Raw genomic sequence first — 18,404 nt, 5'->3', positions numbered from 1 at the left:
ACACTCAGGGCACTTGATGGTGGCACAGGCTCTTTTCCCTGAAATGCAGCCTGCTTCACATTCATATTTATAACCCAGCACATAGCTTTAGCTAGGAAGGGCACTGCTCTGAATCCAAACACCTAAGTGGAAGACGTCCAGCCTGCACCTAGCTTGCAGCAGAGTTGCAGCAGAGTTGGCTGCTGCTGCAGGGCCCAACAGCGTGAGAAGATTCTAATCTAGGATTCAATGGGTTTTCGACACACACTGCCTAGAGGTGCCAAGCAGGTCAGACTGACAGTGAGTGGGTCTAAGGGAATAAAATGCTATTTTATGCTTGGAAAGTTCCTGGGCTGCAAAGTGACCTTATCCTGGTAGGCTATCACTGCTCTTCAGCAGTCTGTGAGACCTACCTCTCTCCTTCTGCCAAGGAGACAACTCCCAGGCCTGGCTGACCCAGACCTCAGGATCCAATGACAGAAATAAAGCAGGCTGAGCGATATCTGTACTTAGGACAAAGGACTTAGGTGAACCATCTTGAGAAACTTCAGCTATAAAGTCCCTTCTATGAAAGGATAAGAAATTGGGCTGAGTCTGAGCAGGTCGGATTGCTCCGTGGGTAAACACACACACACACACACACACACACACAAAATTTAATTTAAAAGTTGAAGTTTAAAAGTTAAATTAACACACAGAAAGGAACACAGCAAACTCCGGAATGTAGACTCCATTATCTCCAGTGCCCTTTAATTCACTTGTTTACACATGGACTGTGCATAGGTAACAGTGGCACGAACTATTCTCTGAATGCAATCTGGTACCCAGACAGTGACGGATGCACGTGGAAGCTAGTGAACAAACCTCCACGCAGGGGAGCAAACTGCATGGCGTGACTCTAGTCAGATGCTCCCAAAGCCTGGGATTTACCACCAAGGGACAACAGACACTTGGAAAGATGACATGAGACTACTTCCATAGGCGACCCAGGCTCTGAGTTGTTTCGTTACTTTCTCTAAAGGAGCCAGAACGCTCTAAGTACTGTCAGGAGAAAGCTGGAGAGATGATGACCTATGGAGCACACGTGCTCAGCATCTTAAGTATGATTCCCTTTCAGTGCTCAAAGAATCGCCTCCATTTTACTGGCAAGGCCAACAAGGGCTTGCACGCTGGTCAGGTGGTTTGGGAGGGATGCCAACGTTCACACCTGCACCTCATGGCAGCCCAAGCCCAAACACTCACCCATGCCACGCCTCCTCACACGGGAGGAGAGGCATGCTCCTGAGAAGGTGAGGGCTCTGGGGAACTTGGGGTGTGGCTCAGAACCCTGGGCTCCACCCCACCACCCCACCCAGAGCAGAGAGGGAGGAGTACCAAGTATAAGCATGTGTGATTTCATCCATCTGATATGCAGAGAACAATGAGCAACTGTGAATTCCCACGTGTTGTCGATTCAATGTTGAACCTGGTCAGATCACGTGAGGAAAATGCCTGGAGCCCCAGTGTGAACAAATGAGCCTCTGGCCACAACCTGTGTCTGCCCCCTTCTGTTGTGAACATGCAGCTTGAGAGACTTTACCTGGGGACCAGCCCTACCATCATCCCCAGGCCCATTCCTACCCTGGGGAAATGGATGGACACTCCCAGGAAGTCAAATATCCTTTCAGTCCACTGTCAACACAGCAAAACATCATGGGGACCCCTTTCTGCCTGCCTTTCTTCACCTTTGGTGACAACATCTTACATCTTAAATAGTAATTGGTCAAGTTGACCTGTCGTTCAACAGGATATAAAACACATATTTTAAATAGATTATTACATTTTAAAAATTACTTAGTAGCCAGATATGGTGGCCTTAATCTTAGTATATATACCTTTAATCCCAGCACTTAGGAAACTGAGGCAGGCAGGTAGATTTCTGTGAGTCTGAGACCAGCCTGGTCTACATAGTGAGTTCCAGGCCAGCCAGGACTGAATAGTAAGACCCTGACTCAAAAGATTAAATTAAACTAGAAATTTTTAAAAATACTAAAATTAAAAGATAAAGAAAGATCTGTCTCTTAATTTTTTAAGTGCCTAATAACCCGAACTTGAGTCAGGCCAGTCAGGGTCAGGGCCAAAGCTTATCAGGTAATGTCATTAGCCAGCTCTGCTAGGGAGGAGGCATCAAAGCAGCTTCAAGGATCATCATCCAAAAGGCCAGGGGCTCAGCTGTGCCAGGCTTAAGGAGATCACCCGGGGGAGGACAAGGGCCTTCTCATCAGATTGGAAGCCTGCCACATGGGACGTGGGTGACAAGACTTCTTATCCTAACAGTCACGGTGAACGCCACAGGATGCCATGGCTGGAAGCCGGAAAGTGCTGCAAGAAAAGACTCTCATGGCTATTGAACACCCCCTCCTAGGGTTGTTCTGTCTGTGAGCTGAAGAAAAGAGGCAGAGCCAAAGTCATGGCGCTATGTAATATGGCCGATTTGGCATGGTGGTGGTATGTAATACAGGTGGCTTTGCATGCTGGCTGGCTTCCTGCATCAGAGGGAAACATTTGCTCTCACTTCTAAATTATCATAATCTCCAAAGGTAAAAATCCCTTAGGCTGTGGCACTTGTCCTATGAGGTCCCCAAACCCTATTCTGTCTCTATCACCAGTCAGTGGGCAGGAAAGCCTCAGAACAAATGAGCACTGAATTACTCTCTCAGCTTAAAATTCATCAAATAATACAAGTCTGCTTTTCAGTTTTATTCCCTCCTTCTTTCTTTCTTTTTCGAGTCAGGATCTCACAATGTGGCCCTGGCAAGGTAACCTCAACCTCACAGAGATCCGCCTGCCTCTGCCTTGCCGGGGCTGGGATTAGAGGTGTGCAGCACCATGCCTCCCGGCCTCCAGTTATATGTCTAAGAGAGGGAACATTCCTATGAGGTGCGATTTCATATGACAAGCCAAGAATTTGGTTTATACAAAAAGTTAGTGTTCTTAAAAAAAAAAAAAAACCAAAAAAACCCTCAAAACAATTTTCACATACCAAGGTGTGGGTGACACTGGAGCTTTGCCAACAGAGAACAAATAGAGTAGTAATGATTAAAACCATAGGGCAGTCACTCAGGAGAGAAGAGAGAAAATGGGGTTCTCTGTTAACAGCTCCAAACCCCAAGACATAACAATACACAGTGTGGACAGAGAAAGAAGCCATCCAAGTGCCAGGCTGGGCCGTGGTGGACCCACCTTTAATCCCAGCACTCAGGAGGCAGAGGCAGGCAGATCTCTGAATCTGAGGCCAGCCTGGTCTACAGAGCGAGTTCCAGAACACGCAGGGTTACACAGAGAAACAACAACAACAACAATCATCCAGGCACTTCGGGGTCATGGTCCCCTGTTGGGAATCATGGCCAGGTGCAACGTCAACATTCCACAGAGGACACGGATGCTACAGCCAGAGAGTGTCCTTGAGGCATCGGGGTATTTAACAAAGAGCCTGCCAGAGACAAAGGCTTATCTCAGAGTCAGCCATGGGGAAGCTGTTAGAAGAACAGCATTACCTTGGCCTCTAAACTCTAAAGAGAAGCAGAGCCGGGGAGGCCACAGCAGAGAATCCTGAAGCCCTGCTTTTCTCTTGACCCACACAATGAGGCAGGCTGCTCTCCCTCTGCCGAGCCTCAGCTCTCCCTCTGGGGACAGATTAAGGTCACATCTTGCCAGAGATGAGAAGAATCTGGCAGGAATAGCGCTGCTGGCAACATGGCGGCACCGCCAGCAGAGTCTGATGACTAAGCTTGTTCCCCAGGCGACCCCCACGCCAAAGGTACCTAGTAAGGGCCCCCTCTGAAATGGGACAGATAATTCAGCCAGTCACTGGACAAAGTACGTGGGAATCCTATTAGCCATTGTCCTCCTGTCCCTGTGTCCTTCTCTTTCATTTCTTGTAAGTATCTCGCTTCAAAGTCACACTACAACTCTGGGGAGGAAGCCCTGGCGAGAAAGACTTCAGATACCAATACCCATAGGTCCCGTACCAGCCCAACAAACCAAACATGGTGCCGAACACTTTCTGGGTCAAGTCGTGGAAATAAACGGCCGTGCACAGAAACATCCACACCCAGATGAAGGTCAGGAAACCCAGGGCAACAACCAGGGTGGTGATGGCAGCATGGAGGTGGTGGCCGCGGTCTGTCTTCACCTCGTGCAGCACGGCCATCTCCTCCACGATCATAAGTGCACAGAAGGTCAGGAGGAAGGAGTGGCCTGAGATGTCAAAGCCATGCCAGAAGCCCCCTTCCCGGTGGCACTGCTGCTTGCTGCGATGCTCCTGTCTGATGCCCTCTAGGGCCGGGGACTGGTAGCAGCTGCCTGTGTAGTGCTCGATGTTGGAGAAGAGGGCTGTGCAGATATACCAGATGGCTGTGCCCACGAGGAGGGTGCTCAACCGCCGCAGGACCAGGCTGGTCTTGCCCGTCAGGTGGTAGTTGGTGAGGGCAATGAAAGGCAGGAGGAGACAGACTGTCCAGGCCCAGGCCAATTTAACAAAATACCTGACAGAGGAGGAAAGCACAGGTGAAGACCAGACTTGGCAGAAAGGAAACAGTGTCGTCATGTTCCCAAGGGAAGTTATTTAAAACCCACCGAAGCTGTCCATCCAAGCAGCTATACCCTCTTTTATTCCTTAATACATGCTTACACAGCCTTTATTCCCTAAGTACTGAAACCAGTTAGTCCGTATCTATGTGACACTGAGCCATATAGATAGATCACGCCAAAGTGGAGGTCATAGTGGTAAGACTGAAGTTCAAATCCAGGACCTGAAATTTTCCAGTTAGGTTACTTTCTCAGGAAAGCAGTCGCTGAGCGTCTATCAAATGTCAGATGTGTTCGCACACATTCACAGTCAGCTGAGGAGGAAGGGGTCGGTCTTTTTTTCTTTTCTAAGTATAGCCCAGGCTGTCTCACACTGCCTATGCAACTGAGAATAGTCTTGAACTCTGACCCTCCTGCCTCCACCTCTCAAGTAGTGCCATTATAGGTACCACATCCAGTTCTATGTGGTGTTGGGGTTCAAACCTGTGTGCATGCTACAAAAGCACTCTTATCAACTGAGTTGTATGGCGGCCTTCATTTGATCCATTTCACAGATAGCTCTGGGGGCTCAGAAAACTGAACTTTGCCAAGGCCACATACACAATGGCAAACAGATTGAGCCACACTTTACACAGCTCCAAAGTTCATGTCTGTTTTACCACACTAGTGTTCTATTCTACAAAGCTGGTAAGTCTTATAAGGAAGAGCTTTACCGGCTGGAGAGATAGCTCAGCAGTTAAGAGCACTGACTGCTCTTCCAGAGGTCCTGAGTTCAATTCCCACAACCACATGGTGGCTCACAACCATCTGTCATGGAATCTGATGCCCTCTTCTGGTGTGTCTGAAGACAGCTATAATGTACTCATACACATTAAATAAAACTTTAAAAGAAAGAAAGAAAAGAAGAAAGAAAAAAAGAAAGAAAGCGAGCAAGCTTTATTTCAAGCTACAAGACCACGGTTTGAATCCTGACGCTGACTCTTATTTATCTTCAGGCCTCAGTTCCCTCAGCTAGAAAAGCCTAGGGCACCAAACCGTTTTTTAAAATCTCTTCCAGATCCAGTGAGTCACTGCCAGTTCCCTCCCATTAATCAGCATCATGTCTTGGAACAAAACATTAGAATCCATGGCTACCCCTAAACAATTGGCGTGCCAGGCTGCTGGGCTCCTGGTTCATTAGGCCAGATAAAGCAACATCTGCCATGTCTCTGCCTCCTCTGTGCTCATGAAAGGTGGCTGACCTGGAGATCTGGGCAGAAAGCACACGCCAAAGAGATCTGGAACAACTACCACCCTTACTCTCTATTCTTAGACCAGCCACGATGAGTGGGGAAGGATGAAGGTGGGCCAAGGACAGGACTCTTCTTCTCTAGGTTCCAGTAGTTTCTCAGACACCACCAAGGGCCCATTACTAAAATCTTCACAGGCTTGACAAGGAAAGCCTTGTTAAAGCCAAGGTCTGTCAGAAACCTGACCCAGTTGCCCAAAAGAGAAAACCGGGTTTGAAGTAGATTAACAAGAGAGAGGCAGATTGTCCACAAGCTGGAGACACTCACTAGTCTGAAGTATTAAGCTCACATGGATGGAGCAATTTCATCTTCCAAACTCCCTGTCTAGCTCCAACGGAGTGTTGTGCAATAAACTTACGATGTAAGTGTTTCTAAAGGACTAGGAAAGAAATAAGTGGAGTTTGAGAGAAGTCCCAACGAGATCGGCTGGGGTTGTTTTCCTGGGTGACTGCCATGCACTTTAGAGTACTGAGAAAGTCCAAGGAGATCCAGGAGAAAGGTCACCAGAGTGAAAAGGTTTCACGCTTGCTTCTACCAACATGGGGCAGGGACGGCAAAAGCTCTCGGGGTGGTAGGTGGGTCTAGAGCTTTTAAATCAACGGTGGGATTTTTGACACAGTGGTTAAGAGAGGGGTGTCTGACTAGCCGGCAAGAGGAAGGTGACATCTCCCCAAACAGGACAGGGGCGAGCGCCTAACTCTGGGGGCGGGGGAATAGCCGCTCCAATGTACCCACTGTCACTTATAACCCACCCGTCACCGACTCGATCCTCCTATCGGAATGCTCAAATACTAGGCGCGAATGTCACTCGCTTTCCCAGGGTCCCAGTGTCGCGACACGCGCGCGGACGCGGCTGTCAAGACAGGGCTCCCTCCCGATGACTCGCCCGCCCCAGCATCCAACTGGCTTCTTGGGGCGCGGGGGCCCGGAGCCCGATGCACTCACACGTTGAGGACGTTGCGCTTGTTGCTGAGGTAGCTCTCGGGCAGCGGGGACAGCTCCTTGACAACCGAGCCCGCCAGCATGGCGGCCACCAGCGCCCAGGGCAGGTGGCGCCGCACCGTCGCCCTCACCAGCGTCCCGCGGAGAAACCACGCGCAGCGCTCCAGGTGCTCCATGCCGGTCCTTCTCGGCTACCGTCCGCCTTCCAGAGCCTTCTCGGCCACCGTCTTAACCCTTCGCCCGAGCTGGTACCACCACATCCCCTCTGGGCGCATGCGCGCTTCCTGCAAGCTCCGCCCCTAGGGGCGTGTCTCCCTCTAGTGGCCTTGATGGGTCTCTGCAGAGTGCAGGTCTGCATTTACCTGCGCCGCTTCCACTCATCGCCCCCAAGCTACAGGCTGAGATCACTGCAGACTGCACTTTGCCTGGGCAACCTGCTCCCCTCATGTTTGTGGGATGGGATTTGCTTTCTTTATCTGCAAAACAAACAAGAGACCCACCTTTCTTAAGAGCTAGTTTGGGAGTTCTGTGTATTGGGTCAGATATAGGGTTTTTCAGATGAAATTTCTTTGCAAAGTCATTACTAAATTTAAATCTTGTTTTTGTTTTTTTTTTGGTTTTTCGAGACAGGGTTTCTCTGTATAGCCTTGGCTGTCCTGGAACTCACTTTGTAGACCAGGCTGGCCTCGAACTCAGAAATCCGCCTGCCTCTGCCTCCCGAGTGCTGGGATTAAAGGCGTGCGCCACCACGCCCGGCTCTAAATTTAAATCTTATTTACTTGTTTTGTTTTCAGACTGGGTTTCTCCAAGTAGTCCTGGCTGACTTGGAACTCATGCTGTATAACCAGGGTGGCCTCGAACTCAGAGATCCCCTAAACTTGGCCTCCAGAGTACTGAGATTAAAGTCATGTGCCACTTCGGATTTTGAGACAGGTAAGGGCGCTTGTTGCCAAGCCAAATAACCTGGATTCAGTCCTTGGGATCCACATTGTGGAAGGCATCTCCCATAAGTTGTTCTCTCTCTCTCTCTCTCTCTCTCTCTCTCTCTCTCTCTCTCAGACACACACACACACACACACACACACACACACACTAAATAAATAAACACAGATAAATAGATAAGTAAATAAATGTAAGAATGAATCAGCTGAAAAAAAAAAAAGAATGAATCAACTGTGTTGTTGACTGAACATCTTGGGCATCCGAGGTTTGCAGAGCTCACATGAGGTACTGTTGACTCAGTCACTCAGTTTTGTCCCTTAGCTAAGCTCCTAGCCTGTTAAAGTCAGGGCTTCCCAACTGTGGGCTCTTCCTTAGTGACTGTAGTTTATAGATTAGCACTTTAAAATCAAGGTGAAAACACAAACCCATCACTTTCTAATTATTTTACTGTTTTATTATTATTTATGTTCTTGTCTGTCTATTTTGAAACAGGATCTCTTTACGTGACCCTGGCTGGCCTAGAACTCACTTTATATAGACAGGGCTGGTTTTGAACCTGTGCTGTCTTCCTATCTCAGCCTCCCTCTTGGGTGCTGGGATTACAAGCATGTGCCATCACATCTGGTTTATCTATGCCGGGACCTACCTGCATCCATTGTGCCTCCCGGGTACACCTTTGTGTTCTCTTCTCCCTCCTGTGATGTCACACAGGGAGCTTGAAACCAGCCACAATAGAAGTATTTTCACTGAGGAAATTGGCAAGTGCTACACATCAGGCCTGTGTTCTGTCATCGCCTGTCTTCGTTGAGCTGTGCCTCCATTTGTCAATGTGTGGTTGAACTGAAATCACAGGTGAGCCGTGGAGACAAATGTCCAGTAAAATCAATAGCATTGTAAGCATCGGTGAGTTAGATTTACAGTGAGGAGTGCCATGGGAGCAGGGACTGGAGTTCGGTTGGTAGGATGCTTGACTAGTGTGCATGAAGTCCTGGGTTCAATGCCCCGCACTGCATAAAGTCTGTGTGGTAGTACCTGACTGCAATCTCAGCACACCGGAGGTAAAGGCTCAGCCGCAGAGTGAGTTCAGGGCAAGCCTGAGATACATGAGACCAATCCTCTAAAGAAAAAAAAGTGTTGTGTACACAACTCAATTTAATTTTTAAAATATCCTGGTGTGTCTCACCTATAATCTCAGTACTTGGAAGGAGGTCGGGGGAACCTTGCAAATTTGAGGGCAGCCTGGTCTAGATGAAGAATTCCAGGGCTACGAGGACCTATGTTCAATAACTAGTACCAACAAACAAACAAACAAACAAACAAACAAACAGACAAGCTTGTCATGACTCACTGTTTATTTTACAATAGCACATGAGAAGTGTTGAAGATGAAATGTTAAGACATTGACGTGCAATGCCCTTGCCTTTTCCACCAGAGAGGGATAGAAGACTACAAGCAGGTGATGGAGAGATGGCTCAGAGGGTAAAGTGTTCACCATGCAAGCATGGGGACTTCTGAGTAGACCACCAGCACCCACAGAAACAACCAGGCACAGTGGTGTGCCTATGTAATTCCAGCACCGGAGACCCAGACAGGAGGGTCCTTGGGGTTTGCTAGCAGTGATCCTAGCAGGATCAGTGAACTCCAGCATCAGCAAGAGACCCTGCTTCAAAAAATATGGTGGAGAACAACTGAGCAAGGTGTCTAACATTAACTCATTGACCTCTGGCCTCTGTATGGACTCACATGTGCACATATGGGGTGGAGTGGGAATGGAGGAGGGAGGGAGGGAGGGAGGGAGGGAGGGAGGGAGGGAGGGAGAGAGAGAAAGAAAGAAAGTACCCAGCACCCAGTTCTACTGTTCTGCTGCCAGGGACCTCAGTACCACTCTGCTGTTGATTTTCAACTGTTGTTGTTTGTCTTTTATATATACATACTCATTTAGAAGCATTGTTTGTGTACAAATAAGTGGGAAGATACCCCATCTTCACATACAGGAAGAATTAATGTTGTTGAAATGTGCACACTGAGGCTGGAGAGATGGCTCAGCAGTTAAGAGCACTGACTGCTCCTTCAGAGGTCCTGAGTTCAATTCCCAGCAACCACATGGTGGCTCACAACCATCTGTCATGGGATCCAATGCCCTCTTCTGGTGTGTCTGAAGACAGCAACAGTGAACTCACATATAAAATAAATAAATAAATAAATCTTTTAAAAAAAAAAAAAGAAAAAAGAAATGTGCTTACCATTTAAAGCAACCAACAGATGCGAAACAATTCCTATCAGAACTTTAATGTCCTATTTCAGAGAAGTAGAAAACATAATTCTAAAATTTCTTATAGATGTGTTACCACTATGTACATCTACACATCTTGTGTATGCCTGGTTCCACCAGTGGCCAGAAGAGGTCATCACATCCCCTGAACTGGAGTTACAGATGATGTGTGTACTGGGGATCAAACCTATGTCCTATGTGTGCTGGGGATCAAACCCATGTCCTATGGGACAACAATAAATGCTCTTATGACTGAGCCATTTCTCTAGCTCTTTAATCCTAAAATTTCTATGGAATCACAACCACAAAATTAGCCAAGGCAGGCATGAAGCAAAAGAAGAAACTTTATTATACCACCTGATTTCAAACTACATTATAAAGCAGTAGTAATTAAAATATTGTGGTACTGCCATAAAAATATATACCTTGACCTTCAGAATAGAAATGAGGAGCTGGAACGGGTCTCAGTTGTCGGAGTGTTTGCCTAGCACGCGCAAAGCCCTGAGTTCCAACTCTGGCACCGCATAGCCAAGTGTGGTAACATGCACCTGCCTGCAATCCTAGTATGTTGGAGGTCGAATCAGGAAGATCAGGGATTCAAGCTACCCAGGAGTACAGGAGACCCTATATAGAAAGAGACAGAGACAGAGACAGAGACAGAGACAGAGGAAAGGAGGGAGAGGGAGGGAGGGCAGGCAGGCAGGCAGGCCAGAGTCCAGCTCAACATCCAGTTCAGGTACCCAGGGAAAGCAGCAAAGCACAGCAGTTGGGGCCAAAAGCTGATGACTTTGGCTGTTTATTCTCTTTACCTCTTTGCTATTCTGTGGCCAAAAGCTGCTGATTTCTGTCGATTAACTCCTGGTGATAGAAGCAGGGGATTAAGAAAAAAAGCTTAATTACTAGGACTCTTTTCTGTCAGGCTCAAGAGGCTAACTTTTCATAAATGAGAGAGAAGAGAAAAAAGAAAGAAGATTGGAAGGAAGGAAGGAAGGAAGGAAGGAAGGAAGGAAGGAAGGAAGAAAGGAAGAAAGGAAGAAAGGAAGAAAGGAAGACAGAGACATGTATACTGGACGAAGCTGAAGAAGGCTACACTGTCATTTTTAAAAAGTTTTTATTTTATTTATTTTATGTATATGAGTACACTGTAGCTGTACAGATGGTTGTGAGCCTTCATGTGGATGCTGGAAATTGAACTCAGGACCTTTGGAAGAACAGTCAGTGTTCTTACCCGCTGAGCCATCTTGCCAGCCCCTACATTGTCATTTTGTTGTAGTTCTTAGTTTTTATACTTTCTCACGATAATTGATCACATCGTTTCTAAGCATTTGTATATTTCATACATTCAGAGTAAGTTTAAGGCACTAGTTCATGTCATAGATCGATAAGACATAAGGAATTACATCAGAATTGTTTACATGTCTTTCCATTAAGACCTGTACCTTAGTATACCTTCATTATCTGATACTAGCTCCATAAGTTCATTATAAGTTTAAAGCAACACTTTTTCACGTCATAAGTTAGCATTGTTTTGTTGGGAGACAAATCATCTGCCTTGTGTCTCATTATTTTGAAGTCTTGGATAGATAGACTAGTCTGTCATTTATTCTGTCTTTACACCTGTAATAAATTGCCCATTCCCAGTTTATGACCTTTAGTTACCAGATAGTAGCCTCGTTCCCTACCTAGAAGGAATGTTTTCCTTGATTATAAACCTGTTCCAAGCCTGCTTTCTTTTCCTAGTGGAATGGGAAACCATGAAGGTTTACAGAGCTCTGTTTGCAGCTTTTCTTCTACAGGGGGCTTGAGATTACTTACATCAATTTAGGAATTCTGTAAAATCATTATTAGGGATTATGAAATCATCCATTTGTCTACACAACATTACTACATGAAAGTACATCTTCGGACCCATTCTGCAGGAGATCTGCCCAATAGGATGGGCTGATGCCCGGGAATCACTAGGTTACATAATATTTACAGGAAAGTGATACTAGCAGCAAGAAGCAATCCCGGGATTGCTTAGGACCCTAAGTCTCTTAGGACCCTGCATCTCAGAGCGCACCCATCGCAGCCATTCAAAATGGTGGGCCATCTCCAGAAAACTCACTTGCTTGCCATAGCCTTTCCTAGATGGCTTCTGACAAAGAAAAAGGCTAGGAGAATCTCAAAGTTCGAGGCTAGCCTGGTCTACAGAGTCCCAGGACAATCAGAGCTACGTGGAGAGACCCTGTCTTGAAAACCAAAACCCAAACAAACAAAAGACAAGCCAGTTAACACTTTAGCATGGAGTGGGGAGGAGGTCACAAGCCCCCACTCCTAACTGAACTCTTGACAGTTGATGGCTTCTAGAGGAGGAAGAGTCAGTTTTTCTTTACAGGTGTGGCTCCTGGTGGGTCAACAACACTCTAGTGAATGGTCCTACACTCCTGAGCATAAGAGAAGAACAAAATGAACTTGGTGGGTAATTTTGTTTAAAGTGAAGGTATGGGATTGGGAGGGGTGAGAAGGTGGACAGCTCACCAGGGAGGAGTTGGGGAGGTAAAGGGTGAAATGTGTTCAAAATACACTGTATAAAAGAATTAATTAAAATGTTATTAATTTGAAAAAAAAAACAACAACAAAGAAAGCCCAGAAATGAATTCATGTGAATAGCATTGGTTATTCATCAAAAAAACAAAACAAGGATTTTTTTTTTTTTTGGTTTCGAGACAGGGTTTCTCTGTGTAGCCCTGGCTGACCTGGAACTCACTTTGTAGACCAGGTTGGCCTCGAACTCAGAAATCCGCCTGCCTCTGCCTCCCAAGTGCTGGGATTAAAGGCGTGTGCCACCACACCCGGCTCAAAACAAGGATTTTAAAGGATATTGGATATTTTGAAAGGATTGAACTTTTAATATGTAAAGGCTGTGGGACTTTTAAAGTTATTTAAGATCTTGGGGATGAATAAGAACTAAGGGTTGAGGCTTACTAGTGATGTGTTTGTGTGTCAAGTTGACAAAGGGTCAATTGTACTGGCTAGTTTTGTGTCAACTTGACACAGCTGGAGTTATCACAGAGAAAGGAGCTTCAGTTGAGGAAATGCCTCCGTGAGATCCAATTGTAAGGCATTTTGTCAATTAGTGATCAAGGGGGAAAGGCCCCTTGTGGGTGGAACCATCTCTGGGCTGGTAGTCTTGGGTTCTATGAGAGAGCAAGCTGAGCAAGCCAGGGGAAGCAAGCCAGTAAGAAACACTCCTCCATGGCCTCTGCATCAGCTCCTGCTTCCTGACCTGCTTGAGTTCTGTCCTGACTTCCCTGGTGATGAACAGCAGTATGGAAGTGTAAGCCGAATAAACCCTTTCCTCCCCTCAAAAAAAAAAAAAAAAAAAAAAAAAAAAAAAAAAAAAAACCATGCCAAGAGGTGGGTGTGGTGGCACATACCTCTAGCCCCAGCACTTGGAGGCAAAGGCAGGCAGATCTCTGTGAGTTTGAGGCCAGCCTGGTCCTCAGAGTTAGTTCAGGACAGCCAGGGTTGTTACACAGAGGAATCCTGTCTAGAATTTTTTTTTTTAGATTTATTTATTGATTATATGTAAGTACACTGTAGCTGTCTTCAGACACACCAGAAGAGTGTCCAGATCTCGTTTATGGATGGTTGTGAGCCACCATGTGGTTGCTGGGATTTGAACTCCGGACCTTCGGAAGAGCAGTCGGGTGCTCTTACCCACTGAGCCATCTCTCCAGCCCCTGTCTAGAAATTCTTAAAGAACCGTGGAGAAGCTTGGCATGGTGGTGCATACTTGTAAAGCCAGCATTTTGTGAGGTGGAGACAGGCAAATTAGAAGTTCAAAGTCAGCTGATCACCCTAGGCTATATGAGACCCTGTCTCAAAACCTTCCCCTTTTGACAACACGGTTTACAAATGACAAATCTATCCGGGATTACCACCCCCCACCCCCCACAACCCCACTCCACCCCACCCCCCACGAGGTCAGGACCCTCAGATTACTCATTTCCCAAAAGCTGGTCCCCTGAAACGTGTGCCTTCAGCAAGAAGGCTGCCGAGGGACATTTCTGATTCAAAGCACACCTGCCTTGAACAGGGCTTGGTGAGGGTAACAATGGTTCCGGCCCTCAGAGCAGAAGCAGGAGGATCATCCAAAGTTCACAGCCATCCTGGGTTACACAGAGTTCCAAGCCAGAGAGCTCCGGAAGCGAGGCCTTCTCTCAAAAAACCCAGCTAACCAAATAAAAGCCATCTTTAAACCTGGGTCAGGCAAATAAACCTCCTTCTGCCTGCCCCCACTCCCACCCCCTTGGTCTGTTTTAAAGTAAATCAGCCTATGCTGCCTAGTTAAATGACAATATAAATATATATGGAATGGGAGGCTCTCTGAAAGGCTCCATTTAAGATAAATCTTTTCTTTCTTTCTTTCTTTCTTTCCTTTTCTTTTTTTTTTTTTTTTTTAAAGACAAGGTCTCGGGCTGGTGAGATGGCTCCACGGGTAAGAGCACTGACTGCTCTTCCGAAGGTCCTGAGTTCAAATCCCAGCAACCACATGGTAGCTCACAACCATCTGTAATGAGATCTGATGCCCTCTCCTGGTGCATCTGAAGACAGCTACAGTGTACTTATTTATAATAATAAATAAATCTTTTAAAAAAAGAGAGACAAGGTCTCATGTAGCTTGAATTCATTCATATATCTGAGAATGAGTTTGAACTCCAGATTCCACTACCACCACCACCACCCTCACCTCTCCTTCCTGAGTACTGGGATTCTAGGTCAGTATGACAACACTTGGCTCCTAAGCTATAATTTATATTTTTATTTATTCCGATATTTATTTTCTGTCTTCCCTACTTAGATGCTAGATCGAGAGAGTACTCTGTTACATTCACTGGTGTTAGCCCAGTGTCTAGAACGGTACCTGGAGCTTACAAAGTAGTTAAGTAATTGTGTTACTGAACAAATCAATCAATTACTGTTGGTATGGGGTCTTGCTCATGCTCAGTAAATACTCTTCCTTGAGCTGTATCCCATGTATAGAACCATTACTAGAGCTAGAAAGACTTGCTCAGCAGTTTAGAGAACTGGCTGCTCTTTCAGAGGAATTGATCACAGGATCAATTCCCTGTAGCTACATGGCAGCTCATAACTCTCTCTAACTCCAGTCCAGGGGATCCAACGCCCTCTTTTGGCCTTACGGGCACCCGGCATGCACATGGTAATATAGGCATACGATAATATAGGCATACATGCAGACAAAATACCCCCATAGATGATAGATAGATAGATAGATAGATAGATAGATAGATAGATAGATAGATAGATAGAATCATTACTTATGCAGTGAGCAAAGGGAAATTATTTTTGAACTTTAAATAGATTCTTTACGGGTAGAAAATAAATAACCTCAAATAACAGCTACAGGATAATTATGTCTTTCATCTCAAGGAATTTCCACCATTAGGAATGGCTGTGGATGCTGCTCTGCGGTCCCTAGAGTCTGGAAGATGCTGAGATGAAACATTGGGGTTTGGCGAGGTCAGCTTAGGCCCTGGAAGAGAGGGAAGGGCATGGCCATCGGTCAGCCAGAGGAGCAGTGGGCAACAGTCATTCCCGGAAGAGTGGCCAGCCGTGCCCTTTTGTTGGCTGGCGCCTATGAAATACTTCGTTCAGATCAGGAGCGGGAGAGACAGCCAAGTGTACTCTCCCAGGAGGAGGCTCTCCTTGTCCACAGCTGCTGGCCAAGCAAGACGAGCACTCACTCCTAGCACCAATTCCTTCCTTCTGGAACTCTTTCTGCAAAGTCTCCCGAATTAGTCACCCCTGGCCACGGCTCTTTCTGACCCAAGGGAATAGCCAGCCACTGCCTGGAGCATGGCGCCTGAGTAAAGCTGGTGGTGCCCGCCAGAGGGCAGATCTCTGGCCTTCCTAGCTAGAAAGCTGCGCATTCTGTCTGTGCCTCCAACACACACAAACTTAGGGATCGGGACCACAGGGCAGGCGCTAAGTGTAGGACCCATCTTTGCCCATCGGCAGGATGCAGGGAGAAGGGGAAGGGTATTGTGCGGGATCCTCATTATCCCCAAGCGGCTTTGTGGACTACCTCCCAACCCCAACCTCCTAGGGAGATGCCCCCTGCAGACCTCAGACAGTCATTCAGGCAGCCAAGGGCCCCAGCCTAGGAGGAGGAGCTAGCCTGGCCTGGAAGAGGTTGGTAAAGATGAGAAAGAGGTCAGCTTTATGCCAGGATGGTTGCTCCCTGAAGAGTAAGAAGGGAAGGCATTGGGGGGCTAGAGACAGGCTGGAGGTTTAGACATTGTTTCTTCACCTGGGCTGGGTTGGTGTGGAGGTGTCACATAGATGTGTTTGAGAAACGACTCATTAAACTCCACACTGATATCTCAGAAGTCTTGTATTTCACCAGTCCCCGTTAAAACAGGTACATGGGCTGGAGAGATGGCTCAGTGGTTAAGAGCACTGACTGCTCCACATGGTGGCTCACAACCATTTGTAATGGGATCCGATGCCGCCTTCTGGTGTGTCTGAAGACAGCTACAGTGCACTCATATACATAAAATAAATAAATAAATCTTTTTAAAAAAAGAATGCAAGGGTTGCCATTACCATGGCTGCTTTGTGTCAATCTGGGGACACAGAATACCCTTTCTTTAAAAGAAAAGAACCCACATACAAATCAATAACGACCATAACAAAATAAGAAACTCTAGGTAGGATAAAATGCCTGTGTTCTAGGATTATGCCAGACACTGGGCTCAGCGTTAAGCTGTTCTAAATTGTTCCCTATGATATGAAGGCAGTGTAATCACCCCCATTTAACAGATGGTCTGCGGTTCAGCTGTGCCTGGAGGATCCCACGGTTCCTGTCCCACCCCCACTCCCACCCCTCCACCGCCCTGGTGAATTCTTAGGGTCCAGCTGGGCGGTGGCTGCGGGCCTTGCAGGAATGTGCGGCTTGGTGGCCAGGCAGGGGGCGCTGACGCCTGGACTTTTCCGCTCCAGCTGCTTGGGCTGGCGACACAGCACATTCCGCGGCCACACCTGGCCTGATTGATGCAGCTGTCCCAGACCAGGGCGAGAATTTCCTAGTCCTGCGGCCGCCAGCCCTGAGGGCATGGCCTTGACCCCGGACTGCAGGGGCTTGGCATAGGGGGACTATGGAGCATCCCTGGGGCTCCGGGCTAATGGCCACCTCGCCCTGCACAGCCACCAGTCACCCACACCCACGACAGGGCTCTAGCCTGACCGCTCTGCTCTGCTCCCTGGCTCTCCTCTCTACCACCCCAGAGCAGAGAGAGCGGCTCTCTGGCTTAGCCTCTGCAAACACCAGGCTAATGTCCACTGTCTGTCTCTCAGCAGAGCTATTCTTAAATGGGGATGTATCTGCGCCCTGCTCCAGAAGATTCTGGGTTCTGTGGAAAATCAGACCTTTGGCGGGGGAGTAATGTGCAAAGCGCCTTCCCTGCGTGGCTCAGCGCTGGTCTTATTATCTCAACCTGGCGCTTAGTTGTGGTCTAGGGCGAAGCACTGAGGTCTCCAGCTGAACTCCGCAGACTTCTGCAGACTGGTTTTGGACTCTCCAGCTCCCTCTCAGTCCCAGTATCCCCAAACACTCCCTAGCCTGGCCTTTCTGGGTGCTTCAGAGGAACCCCGTTTCTTGTTTTTTGTTTTTGTTTTTTTTTTTTTGTTTTGTTTTGGTTTGGTCTTGGTTTTTTCGAGAAGTGGTTCTTTCTCCCTGCCTGAGTCCCGACTCTCCCCAGCTGAGCACGGCTCCTTAAGGTTAATGAAGGATTTTGAAGTTTTTCTGGGCGGTGTGTTGGGGAAGGTATTTATATGTGGTTAGGAAGTGTATGTTAGGAGAATAAGAGTGTGTCCCCATCCCCACACCCTCTCATCAGTAGCCCTGGATAGCTGGCAACCTGCATCGTAGGCTGGCATTGAACTCACAGAGATCATCTTGCTTTTGATTTCTGAGTGTTAGGATTAAAGTTCTGTACCACCATCTCTCTTTTAAAAAACATTTAGGGGTGTGTGTGTTCTCCTAGAGGTAGAGTGAGCCATGAGCTGCCCCATGTGGATGCTTGTAACCAAATTCTGGTCTTCTACAAGAGCAGTAAATACTCTTAACTACTGAGTCATCTTTCAGCTCTAGTGTATGAACCTGGGGTTTCCTTAGGATTTTTGATCCTATTCTTATTGACAAACTACTTTTATTATTATTTTTTTTTACATCACTTACTGAAGGTAGGGGCACATACATGTGCATACGTGGCCTGCATATGGAGGTCAGAGGACAACCTTCAGGAGTCACTTTTCTCCTTCAATGGCTTTTGAGGATGGAACTCAGGTAGTCAGGCTTGCAGCAAGTGCCTGTGCCCACTGAGCCATCTTGCCAATGCAAGAGA

General features: G+C 47.2%; 1 protein-coding gene and 1 long non-coding RNA gene across 4 annotated transcripts; one reads left to right on the top strand and one right to left on the bottom strand.

Moving 5' to 3' along the window:
• Nucleotides 1-703: 703 nt before the first annotated feature.
• On the bottom strand, nucleotides 704-7,049 carry Fitm2 (fat storage inducing transmembrane protein 2). The gene is made up of 2 exons (XM_021156188.3): nucleotides 6,783-7,049; nucleotides 704-4,505 (listed from the first exon to the last, which is right to left on the bottom strand). The coding sequence occupies exons 1-2, from the start codon at nucleotides 6,953-6,955 to the stop codon at nucleotides 3,890-3,892; spliced, it is 789 nt and encodes a 262-aa protein (XP_021011847.1). The 5' UTR covers nucleotides 6,956-7,049; the 3' UTR covers nucleotides 704-3,889.
• On the top strand, nucleotides 6,992-9,473 carry LOC115030397 (uncharacterized). 3 transcript variants are annotated; one of them, XR_003836000.2, is made up of 4 exons: nucleotides 6,992-7,129; nucleotides 7,574-7,712; nucleotides 8,433-8,573; nucleotides 9,154-9,473. It is a non-coding gene; the product is annotated as an uncharacterized LOC115030397 (long non-coding RNA). The 3 variants fall into 3 exon arrangements; XR_003836001.2 differs by having other exon boundaries at nucleotides 9,087-9,473; XR_015045797.1 differs by having other exon boundaries at nucleotides 8,214-8,573; nucleotides 9,087-9,473.
• The last annotated feature ends 8,931 nt before the right edge of the window (nucleotides 9,474-18,404 follow it).

This window comes from Mus caroli, unplaced genomic scaffold, assembly GCF_978045245.1.
Source record: "Mus caroli unplaced genomic scaffold, Mus_caroli_1 scaffold_2, whole genome shotgun sequence".
In the NCBI taxonomy this organism is placed as follows: Eukaryota; Metazoa; Chordata; class Mammalia; order Rodentia; family Muridae; genus Mus; species Mus caroli.
The sequence above is the reverse complement of the archived record's forward strand: the minus strand, read 5'-3'. Positions and strand labels throughout refer to the sequence as shown.

Coding starts and splice junctions, on each gene's coding strand:
- Fitm2 (XM_021156188.3), bottom strand. CDS start 6,955: ATGGAGCACCTGGAGCGCTGCGCGTGGTTTCTCCGCGGGACGCTGGTG. Junction 4,506..6,782: donor AAGCGCAACGTCCTCAACGT/GTGAGTGCATCG, acceptor CTCCTCTGTCAG/GTATTTTGTTAAATTGGCCT.